The sequence below is a fragment of the Diaphorina citri genome, unplaced genomic scaffold (assembly GCF_000475195.1).
Source record: "Diaphorina citri unplaced genomic scaffold, Diaci psyllid genome assembly version 1.1 scaffold172, whole genome shotgun sequence".
NCBI lineage: Eukaryota > Metazoa > Arthropoda > Insecta > Hemiptera > Psyllidae > Diaphorina > Diaphorina citri.
The window spans coordinates 224610-238454 of record NW_007377609.1 but is presented as its reverse complement, the minus strand read 5'-3'; the positions used below and the strand labels follow the sequence as shown (position 1 = coordinate 238454).

General features: G+C 36.1%; 2 protein-coding genes across 3 annotated transcripts; one reads left to right on the top strand and one right to left on the bottom strand.

The window, feature by feature from the left end:
* Nucleotides 1–3916: 3916 nt before the first annotated feature.
* Nucleotides 3917–13703, top strand: LOC113465853 (transmembrane protein 11-B, mitochondrial). The gene is made up of 3 exons (XM_026820748.1): nucleotides 3917–4021; nucleotides 13350–13561; nucleotides 13669–13703. The coding sequence occupies exons 1-3, from the start codon at nucleotides 3969–3971 to the stop codon at nucleotides 13701–13703; spliced, it is 300 nt and encodes a 99-aa protein (XP_026676549.1). The 5' UTR covers nucleotides 3917–3968.
* Nucleotides 5155–8631, bottom strand: LOC103505408 (molybdenum cofactor synthesis protein cinnamon-like). Of its 2 annotated transcripts, none has more exons than XM_026820761.1 (5): nucleotides 8393–8631; nucleotides 7845–7975; nucleotides 7402–7589; nucleotides 6599–6711; nucleotides 5155–5762 (listed from the first exon to the last, which is right to left on the bottom strand). In XM_026820761.1, exons 1-5 carry the CDS (start codon nucleotides 8430–8432, stop codon nucleotides 5653–5655), a joined length of 582 nt encoding a protein of 193 aa, XP_026676562.1. In that variant the 5' UTR covers nucleotides 8433–8631; the 3' UTR covers nucleotides 5155–5652. The 2 variants fall into 2 exon arrangements, with proteins under 2 accessions (XP_026676562.1, XP_008467960.1); XM_008469738.3 differs by lacking the exon at nucleotides 5155–5762 and adding an exon at nucleotides 6415–6486 and having other exon boundaries at nucleotides 6557–6711; nucleotides 8393–8625.
* Nucleotides 13704–13845: the final 142 nt, after the last annotated feature.

The window sequence follows — 13845 nt, the reverse complement described above, 5'->3', positions numbered from 1 at the left end:
ATCTGAAGGTACCTACTACGAAGCTTTCCCTATTTAGGTATTTATTTATTTTTTTTTTCTCTTTCTTTCTTTCTGTAAGACACTTTAACTTATTCTATTCTAATCTCGTGATCTATTCGTTCGATATTTTGTGCTACCTTATTCCTCGATGTCCTATACCACGCGCAGGAATTTACTGAATGCGGTTTCTGGGAAGTCTGAAGACCCCAGAGTATCCTGTCCTTCGGGCGGTAATTGGATGAGATACCTACCTACCTCCCTGTAGGCTAATTATACATTTTGAGGGTCTCATTCCTTGTGAGTATGGGGCGAACGAGAAGTTATGTTGCCAGCCTATAGTTAGCTTGGTCAATAGAGCGTCTGCGTTGTAAGCGCTAGGCCGCGGGTTTGATTCCCGCCCGGGGCAAATTTTATCCTGAACGGACAATATTCGTTCTCGGAACGGCTGGCTTTCTTCTATCCTGTCTTCCTTCCCTCTTTGATTCCGGGACGATAAGACCTTAGCTGTTACAGTTCCCTCTATCAAACCTCTTAAAAGAAACTAATAAAATAGCAGAATACACTAGTCGTTCGGTGTAAAACTCACTACTAACAAAAAAAAAAAAGAGAGAGAGAGAGAGCCCCATAAAGGACCCGATCACAAATCTAACACGTACCTACCTACATACTTAACAAAGAGTACCTATCTAGGTACATAAAAAAGGTCACCTAACTTTGCACCCATCCTATTGAAAAGCTCATCGTAATTAGGTTACGTATGTTCGGTTTGTATGAAATGAAAAATTCGAAACATTCTTATTTAGGTTAATCATAAGTCCTGGAATTTCTCAATGGTAATAGGTACAGGTACACAGGTAGATGGGTAGTAGGTACACTGTATTATTATTTAGGTACAATTATCTAGTATCTATGTATAACTACTATTTCAGGTACCCATTCAGGGCCGTGATAGACACCTTTGTTACGGTACACCGATGTTAAACAACGTCAACGTTGGCGCTTGTTTGAACGGGTGACTGGGGTATGTTTTATTCATTTTTACAGTTAGATAACTAAACAACGCGTCAAAAACAATCGGTCTCAAGTTAATCATGCTTAGGTTTTAGTTTTCCGTTGATAAAAGAAGTAAGTAACACGGGTAACAAGTACCTAGGTATGTCATGGAAACCACGAAGGAAATTATTGGAAAGATGTACCTAAGCAATTTAGAAAAATAATAAAAAATATAATATCTAAAATACCACCTAAAAAGTGAAAGAAAATACCTACCCCTCGTTGAGATGGCCAATGTGATTAGAAATTACTACAAAAATCCAGGATAGGTATATTGACTGAAAGACCGAACGACTGACTCCCTGACTGGCCGACTGACTAACTAACTGACTGACCGACTACCTGACTGGCTGGCCGACTAACTGACTGACTGACCGATCGACTAACTGACTGACTGACTGATCGACTAACTGACTGACTGACCGATCGACTAACTGACTGACTGACTGATCGACTAACTAACTGACTGACCGATCGACTAACTGACTGACTGATCGACTAACTGACTGACTGACCGACCGACTAACTGACTAATCAACTAACTGACTGACCGACTAACTGATTGACTCACTGACTGATTCTTTGATTAAGGAGCGCGGACAGTTAGATAACTAAACAACGCGTCAAAAACAATCGGTCTCAAGTTAATCATGCTTAGGTTTTAGTTTTCCGTTGATAAAAGAAGTAGGTAACACGGGTACCAAGTACCTAGGTATGTCATGGAAACTACGAAGGAAAATATTGGAAAGATAGGTACCGCCCGCAAATTATGTTGATTTTAAATGTGACATTACATCAGGTCTTATAATGATTTTATTATAAGGGTTTTTGGCTTTTTGGTTATCTTTAGAAATAATTATGTAATAATCTTTTATTTATAATAATGAATTTTGTTTACCTACCATTCCTACGGAAATCAACTTTGAATTGGCTGAAAAATAACCACTTTTTTTCAAGTCAAAATAAGAGTACCTACAGTTCGAGTGTGAAAGGTAGAACAAACAGTTCGTTTATTTCAAAAGGATAACACATAACCCACGCCTTTAACTGTATATTATAATCATTTATTTTTATTATTTTTTAAGACACCTTATTTGGGTACAAAATATCAACCGGAAAAAAAATATGGCTAGGTAATAATTTAATTAAACCTAGGTAAATTATGTATTAATTAATTAACAACCCTAGGGTTTTAATCAACAAGTCTAGCTGAATATTCCATATTTTAAAATCACATCACATTCTTTCCACTGAAGAAAAACGGGAATTTTCCGATAGAACCACTGAGTCACTGCGAAAAACAATATTCTAAATCGGGTATCCTCTATGTAAAACTCTTGCGAGAAGAGGGGGAAGAAATGTATTCCAACAGCTGCTAGCTGATCCCAACGCGGTAACTGATAACGATAACACAGTTGATAACAGTGGTGATAACGGAGTCCTCACAATCCGCGGATCGCTAGATCGAAACCGGGAAGAGAAAACTTTAATCAACTTTAAATGGGTCCGAATCCGCGGGTTGCTAGATCGAAACCGCAAAAGGTTTTAAGTATTTAAGTGAAGGGATTTATTTTTTCTTACTGTACCAAAAATAACTTTGTTCGATTGTTATTTATTTATCCACTTTTTTTAATACAATATTAATAGGTTAGTGCTAGGTTCATTAGGTGTAGTTCAACGCGGTAACTGATAACGATAACACAGTTGATAACAGTGGTGATAACGGAGTCCTCACAATCCGCGGATCGCTAGATCGAAACCGGAAAGAGAAAACTTTAATCAACTTCAAATGGGTCCAAATCCACGGATTGCTAGATCGAAACCGCGAGAGGTTTTTAATGAAGGGATTTATTTTTTCTTACTGTACCCAAAATAACTTTGTTCGATTGTTATTTATTTATCCACTTTTTTTAATATAATATTAATAGGTTAGTGCTAGGTTCATTAGGTGTAGTTAGAGCTAGGGAATTTTGTAATACTAGATAGATAGTAAAGAGTCCGCCCGTTTGTGTGATTAAATAAATAAATAAATCCAACTTTTTTTTTCAACTTCAAAAAATTACCGACTTGGCCCGTTTTTTTCCGCCCGGTCAAACAAAACAATGCTACTATTGTCAAACCACGAACCACGAACACTGCTGATAACAGTAAGACCGTGTTATGTCAACCAGCCTCCTGATTACTAGCGATCCAGTGAACTCTGCCTGGGTGGGGTGAGGTGACTGGAAATCACCTGGATCAAATCATCGCATTAAAAAACGTTCAACCATTTCACTCCCGATGTCACAGGATGTCAACATTGTCAACACGATCGAAAGAACTATTTTTATTTTAAGTCATTTAATTACCGAGGGAAAGATCAGAATCTTTGTCCTTCTGGACTACGCTCCGGGGTGGTTCTTTTTTTTTTTCGCTATTCTTTTTATTGAAGAGGTTTGACAGAGGGAACTGAAACTGATGAGGTCTCATCGTCCCTAAAGTGAAGAGAGAAGAAAGACAGGATAGGAGAAAGCCAGCTGTTCTGAGAGCGAACCTAATCTGTTTAGGATAAAGTTCGCCCCGGACGAGAATCGAACCCACGACCTAGCGCTTACAAGGCGTGCTACCCTCCAACCTCCAAACTAACTGTGCTGTTTTTTTTCCAAGTTATTTACAGGGAGGAGACAATCAGTCTCTGTCCCTCTGAAATACGCTGCAGTTTTAAACAAGGAATATTGGGATATTTATTTTAATATACCTTAATTATACAGTCGGCTAGAGTCCGCCCGTTTGTGTGATTAAATAAATAAATAAATCCAACTTTTTTTTTCAACTTCAAAAAATTACCGACTTGGCCCGTTTTTTCCGCCCGGTCAAACAAAACAATGCTACTATTGTCAAACCACGAACACTGCTGATAACAGCAAGACCGTGTTATGTCAACCAGCCTCCTGATTACTAGCGATCCAGTGAACTCTGCCTGGGTGAGGTGACTGGAAATCACCTGGTTCAAATCATCGCATTAAAAAACGTTCAACCATTTCACTCCCGATGTCACAGGATATCAACACGATCAAAAGAACTGTTTTTATTTTAAGTCATTTACGGAGGGAAAGATCAGAATCTTTGACCCTCTGGACTACCCTCCAGGGTGGTTCTTTTTTTTTCGCTATTCTTTTTATTGAAGAGGTTTGATAGAGGGAACTGAAACTGATAAGGTCTTATCGTCCCTAAAGTGAAGAGAGAAGAAAGACAGGATAGGAGAAAGCCAGCCGTTCCGAGAGCGAACCTAATCTGTTTATCGCCCCGGACGAGAATCGAACCCACGACCTAGCGTTTACAAGGCAGGCGTCGAACCTAATCTGTTTAGGATAAAGTTCGCCCCGGACGAGAATCGAACCCACGACCTAGCGCTTACAAGGCGTGCTACCCTCCAACCTCCAAACTAACTGTGCTGTTTTTTTTCCAAGTTATTTACAGGGAGGAGACAATCAGTCTCTGTCCCTCTGAAATACGCTGCAGTTTTAAACAAGGAATATTGGGATTTTTATTTTAATATACCCTATTTATACAGTCGGCAAGACTAAAAAGGCCTATTTAGGCCCGACACTTTAAAAAGACCTCATTCATTTACGTTTAGTTTGGATGTTTGTTCCGTGATAACGATAACTGATAACTCTGGAACTGTAATTTCGATTTTGATAAAATTTGGGGGGAAATACGCGGAACAATATTTTTTTCTTCTTCCTCCTCCTCTTCTTCTTCTTTCTTCCATTACTGATTTTTACGCTTTAAAAAGAAAATTCATACTATATTTTTTAATACCTAGTACTATTCGTACTAGTAGGTAATAATACCCCCGAAATAATCAATTACTGATAATAGATTCATAACCCATCAGTTGATGGGTCGATGTAATTAATGATGATATGTAGATTATATGAAATTAACTATCTAAATCGAAATAAATATAGGTGAGACATTGAAAGGGTCATGTACATTACTGGTATCTAGTTCTCTCCACCGCGACACCATTATGTACTAGATTATTCACCATTTAGGTATCTTTAACCTCCTGCGTATTTTGTACTAAACACAAAATGAAATTTGTACATCAAGAAATTTAAATTGATTGACTTTAAGTATCTATGCAAGAATAGATTAATTGCATATTTTTATTATTCATACAGGTAACAAAAGGTATTTAATGAACGAAATATAAAAATAATATAAATATTAATAAATAAATAGGTATGTTAATAAATAAAATATACTGTTAAAATAAATATTTATAAAAAAAAGTACAAAATGAAAAGTACTAGATCTAGTACATTTCCTCTCATTGTGTGGAGGCAATGCTATGTAGGTAACCATACTGATAATGCAGGTAACAGGTACCTTCACGTAATCACACCCCCACCATATCACCTCGGAAAAATACAAGGCTTAAACCATCATCATTATTGTTGCTCTCTCTCTCTCTCGCGCTCTCTTTTCTAAAAAAATAATAGAAAGTAAAAAAAAAATCATGGAGTTTGGAGATAGTTTTAGCTTGGAGAGCATGAACTTCATTCAGGAATGTATAAGAAAAGAGGACCTACCTTTTTAAATCTACTATTGCTAAGCTTTGATAGACTGAAGAGTTTTCATAATGGAAGGTAGATATGAACTGACTGCCGAGTAATTTTCTTTCACAGCTTTGGAACTCCCTGGAAAATTCATGATGAGAGTTTTCCCGCGAACCCCACATGTACTTCTGGAATGATAAGAATAGATCCAACCCAAGTAGGTAAATTTTAAAGTAAAGTTTAAAAAAAATGAAGGAAATCAATGTGAGAGGCTAGTCATCGTTTAGCACATGTGTAGGATTTAATCTTGTGCTCCTAAGGAGAGGTACTTGACTTACCAGGTGGTGCTCTATCTTACATGTGTACTGGAGAATACCATGTTGTACCTTTATTTGAAAAAAGACTGATTTGCGATTTTTGCAATGTGTGACAGCTTTAGCAACAGGAAGTTAGTTGTTTTGTGCCCTGTTTCATAAAGGTACTTTGCACTTGATCTGACATCTGATTGGTTAAGAGCCAAATTTTGACCAATAAGATCTGAGAACATTTACAAATTAGCTTTGTGGAATTAAAGCACAAAACAATGATTACAATCTAATCCCAAATTCGTAAATTATTATGTACAATTTACCTTTGAACAAATGATACAATTTGTGCTAATATTGTGCTTGGCATTGGAACAGCTAACTTCATGTTGTTGAAATTGTCAAGTTATTAAAGAAGTTGGGGAGATTTTTTCATAGGGTGACTGCGCTCTCTCTCTCGCGCTCTCTTTTCTAAAAAAATAATAGAAAGTAAAAAAAAAAAAAAATCATGGAGTTTGGAGATAGTTTTAGCTTGGAGAGCATGAACTTCATACAGGAATGTATAAGAAAAGAGGACCTACCTTTTTAAATCTACTATTGCTAAGCTTTGATAGACTGAAGAGTTTTCACAATGGAAGGTAAAGGACCTACCTTTTTAAATCTACTATTGCTAAGCTTTGATAGACTGAAGAGTTTTCACAATGGAAGGTAAATATGAACTGACTGCCGAGTAATTTTCTTTCACAGCTTTGGAACTCCCTGGAAAATTCATGATGAGAGTTTTCCCGCGAACCCCACATGTACTTCTGGAATGATAAGAATAGATCCAACCAAAGTAGGTAAATTTTAAAGTAAAGTTTTTTTTTTTAAAAAATGAAGGTATTTGTAAGTGGTAGGGTTCTATTCTATTCCCATGCTAGGGTTCTGCCTTGTAAGTACTAGGGTTCTATTCCCATCTGGAGGAAACTTTATCCTTAAGAGAAAGGTTTGCTCTCAGGATGGCTGGAGAAGGTATTTTATTTGTAAGTGGTAGGGTTCTATTCCCATGCTAGGGTTCTGCCTTGTAAGTACTAGGGTTCTATTCCCATCTGGAGGGAACTTTATCCTTAAGAGAAAGGTTTGCTCTCAGGATGGCTGGCTTTCTTCTCTCTTTGATATTGGGATGATAAAACCTCTGTATTGTTACAATTCCCTCTATCAAAAAATAAACAGTAGATCTTGAAAACAAAAAGTAAATATATTGGGATGATAAAACCTCTGTATTGTTACAATTCCCTCTATCAAAAAATAAACAGTAGATCTTGAAAACAAAAAGTAAATATTTTTTATTTTCACATTTCTTAGCTCCACAATCCCAGCCAAGGTATAACATTTTGTCTTCGTATAAGCTTAACCCATTTTTTGGGGCAGTTTCCCTTAAACCTAAGCCTTGAGGCTTTTTGTGTAACCTTTTGTCTTGAACATTACTCCCTTCATTCAATGCTAACAGCTCTTACCTGGAGAGCATAGCTAGAGGTGTGACTTTCAGTCCTTCTGTTTGAATGATGTGTTCAATGCAGGGTACTTTCTTGTCTATAAGGTGATTCATTGCTTCTGGTGTCACATCACGAGGTGACATTCCCGTGCCTCCACTTGTGAATATTAAATCCACTTTACTCTGATCCACCCAGTATTTCAGTTTATCCTGTTAAGAAAGAAACAGCCCATAAAATTTATTATGGACTTACTAAAAAAAAAAAAAAAAAAAAAAAAAAAAAAAAAAAAAAAAAAAAACAAAACAAACAAACAAGAGGCCTTCAAAAACTGAGATTTCAAACATTTTACACGATCCTTGGAACTAAGAAATCTAATTTCTCTGTCTTTAACAAGGTAAAGTGCACTAATAGGTTTTTTTTGAGGTGGAAGCTTAAAAGAATTTTCTGTGAATACATAGCTGTACCTTAATCTCTTCCATCTCATCAGGTACACAGGTTTTAAGAATATGAGCATGTTGAAAATCTTCTTGGAGCAGTTGTGCTAAGAGAGGGCCACTTTTGTCTTCACTTTCTTTATTGAAGCAACGGTCACTCACTAGAAAGAAAAATACAGCAAAATAGTTTGATTATCAAGAGGGCCACTTTTGTCTTCACTTTCTTTATTGAAGCAACGGTCACTCACTAGAAAGAAAAATACAGCAAAATAGTTTGATTATCAAGGGAGGTCTCTGTTTTAAGCTCATTTGGCTACTGGGGTTTTTTCTATGATAATTAGGTACAAGTAACAAGTACAAAAAAATCTATTCCCTTGGGGTCTCACATTTTGATGGAATGTTGCCTGACCTATGGACTGTACCTGGGTAAAATCAAATTTAGATATTTTGGTTGTGTGCAAGTAGGTAGGTAAGTACAGGCCATTTTAATCCTTGATTAAACTCAATCCACAGATAATCTGAGACAATAAGCCCTACTCTCAGATGATTAAACAGTAATTTTCTTATAAAACACCTACCTGTTAGAATGGCAAAAGTTAATGATGGTTTAACAGACATTGTTGGAAAAGGGCTTTGACAAATTCTGTTCTTGCTCTCAGTGGTGAAATCTTTTCTTTGGGAGACTTCAGATGATGTTCAATGCAAATTTCAAGGACTCAATAGATTCATTTACCAGGATAAAAGGATTATTTAAATTTTTGAAATTCACAACTTTTTGTCACAAATTTTACTTTCGAAATTTTTGATAAAATTCAAATTTCGCGGTTCAACTTTTGTGATTACCGTACACAAAAATCAACCAATGAAATAAGAGATGAAATTGCTACCAAATGATTTCATTGGTTAATCACTGCTGATCCGAATAACGATCATTTGAAAAAAATCGCCTCCCCTCCCGAATGACGTCATTTTCTGATCAGCTGATCAAAAATATAAACAAACAAGTAGGATCTTTTTTCAAATTTTTTACTTGATTTTTTGAATTTTTAACCATTTTTCTTTTTAATTTTTTAAAATAAATAGTCCATACCAAGATTTGTAGGAAAAGAATGAATGAACAGTGGAAAAAATTAGTCCAGTGAACTGTGCCACTCTAACATAAAATTAAAATAATTGTTTTTATTTGATAAATTTCTGTAACTCATAATCATAACATAGCTACCTTATCAATTTTATTTGCCATAGGAAGAGCTCACTAAGTGAGAACCCTGCCATTAAAACCTTGTAAGAAGAGTACTTAAAAGTGACCAACAAGTTTGAATAATAGCTTACCTAGAGCCAGCAGATGACATGTTGAGCGCACCAATTCCCAATACTTCATTGAAGTTGAGCAACGTTGCGCGTGGTTGGTATCTGGACGGATGACCTGCGTAGTCGAGTACTGCTGGCTTTTCTCGGTCCACTCAGGCTTGGCGAGGTTAATGTGAGGCGGTAGCTTGCCAAATAGAGGTTAAACCCTTTCTTACTAGAAACCTTAGCGGACACACAGCTTGTTAAGCACACACATCTTATTAAGCATCATTTTTTAAACACCACACTATGTTTAACAACGAACTTCTTTTTCTTTGGCCAAGGTTCACCCCCTACCTCAAAAGCAGAGGTGCATCCATCAGAACCATAACTACTTCCAGATTTACCAAGACTTGTATTGATACCATTGAAATCAATAGACTTTGTGTGGCGGTCATGATCGTTAATACCTTCATTAAGCTTTTCATTCAGTTTCTCTGTGTCAGCTTTTTCACTTGTGTTTGGCATAATTTTATTTGGAGCGTGAGCTATTTCACATTTATTATCAAGTTCTTTCCTCTCATCAATACATGCAGCATTTTGAGTAAAATTAGATTCATTTAATTGGTGATCGACTACATCTTGAGTAACAGACACCTTGGTCAGATGTAAATCAATGTGAGAGGCTAGTCATCGTTTAGCACATGTGTAGGATTTAATCTTGTGCTCCTAAGGAGAGGTACTTGACTTACCAGGTGCTGCTCTATCTTACATGTGTACTGGAGAATACCATGTTGTACCTTTATTTGAAAAAAAGACTGATTTGCGATTTTTGCAATGTGTGCTTTAGCAACATGAAGTTAGTTGTTTTGGGCCCTGTTTCATAAAGGTACTTTGCACTTGATCTGATATCTGATTGGTTAAGAGCCAAATTTTGACCAATAAGATCTAAGAACATTTACAAATTAGCTTGGTGGAATTAAAGCACAAAACAATGATTACAATCTAACCCCAAATTCGTAAATTTTATTATGTACGATTTACCTTTGAACAAATGAGACCATTTGTGCTAGTCATTGGAACAGCTAACTTCATGTTGTTGAAATTGTCAAGTTATTAAAGAAGTTGGGGAGATTTTTTGATAGGGTGACCCAATGCTGAGGGGTAAGAAAGCTAAATATTCTCTTAAATTACTCTGGCTTTAAGCCACCCTGTATTTATATTATTTTAAGGAGTCAAATATTTGTCTGGATTGAAAAGCTCACAGCTTTGAAAATCCTGCTTTTAAAGCTTTAAACATATAAAAATCATGCCTTTAAAGCTTTAAAAATAAAATAATGTGATTGCCAACCATAAAGGTCCAGGTTTGAATCCCGGAGTTGAAAAAGATTTCAATGGGCCTCTCAGGTGCTGGTTGTGCCTCTCATAATCTTTAGATCATAATAATATGAGGGGTGCTATGAGATAGGTATGTTATGTCAGACCTACAAATTTGAAAATAAATGTTGAAAAAGAAGACGAGATTTTATGTATGAGCAATAAATTTCATAATTTTAAAAAGCTCTAGAACTCTTTGAGTCTAGAATTACATTCACGCACATTGGGTTTGTTTTCTTCTGGTGAAAAAGAAGGAAAAAAAGTGGGGAAATATTGCAGAGATTGGACCTATATCAGATTCTCAATTTCCAATATTTATCCAAAAATGATTTAGGGGTGTATCCAACTTATTAAGATGGGGTTGGTACTGAAATTCTATTTCGAGGACTGGTTCACATAGCTTTATTTAAGATAAGGATTTAAGACAGATAGGATTCGTTCTCGACTGACTTTTTCCCGTCCTCCTCTCTTATATTTTGGGTTGAAAAAACCTTTGTTAGAGCTCCGTCTATCAAACTCTTTTTTTTTTTTTTTTTAAAAAAAAAGAAGGTCATTTTGATATTTTTTTGCATTTATCGCGCCCATGTGAACCAGGCCCAAGTGCTCTGTTGTACAGACTGTAATATGTTCTTAGAACAGCTTAGGAGTAGTTTTGATTAGTTCCGGGGGCCTATCAAGGTATCTTGGGATTTGAATATAATAATTAGGTAATTGATTTTCAAATACCTTGACCTAGTGATGTACGACAAGACGAGAATTTTTTCGTCCCGAAATTTTTCGTCTTTGAATTTAGGAGACGAGAAATTTTTTGTCTCGAAATTTTTCGTCCCGAAATTTACTAGACGAGAAATGAGTTTTATCTCGTCTCGTGTGTAGTTCATTACTAATTCCCGGATTATTTGATAGAATATTATAATCCGAGGAAATTTTGAAAAAAGCCCCAGCTTTAGGTAAAAGTAGAATGCTAAATGTATATCCTGCTTATACCAATAGATTGTACCTTGTTTATATGTACCAGCAAAGTAGAATATATGTACCTTGTTTATCCTGCTGGAATAGGACTGAAAAGTCCCTTTACTTTCGCAGTCTAACCAAGGTCTCATAGAATCCTAATCTTAAGGTGTGTCCATACTTAGTCGGTCGATGTGAATCGACGGCCGGTCTACGTTTGGACTCACCTTTACAGTTTATGCACAAATACATAAGACCTTGTTTAGACTGCGGGAGTAAAGGGACTTTTCAGTCCCATTCTGGCAGTATAAATAAGGTGTATTCTATTCTATTCTACAAGTGCTGGTCTCACGTGACGTGATAGTACAGTACGGGCCACATCGAGCAAGCTATTAATGTTCTCCTTAACGGCAAAGCAGCGTTGCATTTGAGAGCTGGCATAGCCTTTGACTGGAGCAGCGTCTGTGCGTATTGTGTCATCAATGAGAGACAGAATGGATTTGAATCTGCGAAAAAAAGTAATACAAAAAAGTCTAATCATAAAATTTACACATATTTTGGTGAGGTTAAATAAAATTAAGGAAGCCGGCAGCTTGTCGCCAAATGGTGGGTGAAATCCCCGTCACGAGAAGACCTGAGTTGTTAAAAGTGACGTTAAACCCCTATACCTGGACACCTATTTTGTACCAAATACATAAGACCTTGTTTGGACTCCGGGAGAAAAGGGACGTTTCAGTCTCATTCTGGCAGTATAAACAGGATATATTCTATTCTATATTCTATTCTATTTAGCTTGGAAGGTAGCACGTCTGTTTTGTAAGCGCTAGGCCGCGGATTCCCGCCTGGGGCGGATTTTATCCTCAAAGGATAATGTTCGTTCTCGGAACGGCGGGATTTCTCCTATCCTGTCCTTCTTCCCTTCGATTTTGGTTATATTATTCATATCTTCATAAAAGTACTAAACCTTGTGCTCTATCACCATGTCAAGGATGCTGTTGTGTCTCATTATTTATTAATAATTTTTTATTATGTACTGAGCTCACTCCATCATGAAATAATAGTGTTTATTTATAGGTACTACTTGAGTTAAGGCTAAAATATTCCTCCAACAGCAGTAGGCTACCACTGTTTTGTGAACAAATTTTCAAATGATATTGAGGACAAAATAGATCAGTTGCGCTTACTCGGGTGATGTTTCAAAGTCATAGAGCAAGAAAAATGAGGACCAACAAAATTTTTCTTTTTCTTCTACAACTTCTAGATACGGAGATAAATCAATCTAAAAAATACCGGTAAATTGTGAAATTTGACGTCACGGCATATGCTCCCGTAGGTGATGATGTCATAACTCATGACTCCTGCCTTGTTTGTTTGTGCACAAGCATTTCTGCGCATTTTGACGTGAAATCTGACGTCACAACTCTTTGAACTTTTTTATTAGAACAGCAATTAAAAATTGTCTCAATCTAAAAAATACCGGTAAATTGTGAAATTTGACGTCACGGCATATGCTCCCGTAGGTGATGATGTCATAACTCATGACTCCTGCTTTGTTTGTTTGTTTGTTTGTTTGTTTGTTTGTGCACAAGCATTTCTGCGCATTTTGACGTGAAATCTGACATCACAACTCTTTGAACTTTTTTATTAGAACAGCAATTAAAAATTGAATTTTTGACCTTTTAAAGTTACTTTTTTGGAGTTTTGACCTCAGATTTGGATTTTTCACAACTTTTTACGTAGGAATCAACCAACTTTATTAAAAATATTTTCCCAATTGCAACTCCTCCATTCTATACCTCAGCTGGGATTATGGAGCTGGGAAATGTAAAAAAAATAAAATAAAATAAAATAATAACAATAATAAAATATTTAATGTCAACTTGTCAGCTTAGTCACCTAGAAATTATCTTGTTTCAGTGATGAAGAGAAGCTGTACTATATCATCAGTGAGGTATATGATGGTGATAGTGATGGATTCGAGTTACAGTTAGACAATGCATTAGATGAGAACTACAAAATTATCATCATTGAACCATCCAAGTTAGGAGATGAAACCACCCGATGGATTGCAGTTGGGAATTGGATTCACAAAGTGGCTGTGTTTTCTGGTCTAGGATCTATTACAGTTGGTATGTACAAGTTGCTTAGAAAGGTCTGTTTTACAAGCCTCCATTTTTTATCTCCTTCCAAGTCAAATGATATTTTATTTATTTATTTATTTATTTATTTTTGAAAGACTATTTTCCCAACAAGCTGCACACCTCTGTATAAATTTTAGTTGGTCACCTCTTTAAATCTGGTATATCTCTAACCTGAGTCAGTTTTATCTGATAGATACTTAATTATTTAGTTTGATTGAAATCAAACTTTTGTGTGACTCAGATTCAATTATTTATTTACAGTTTGTTTTGGT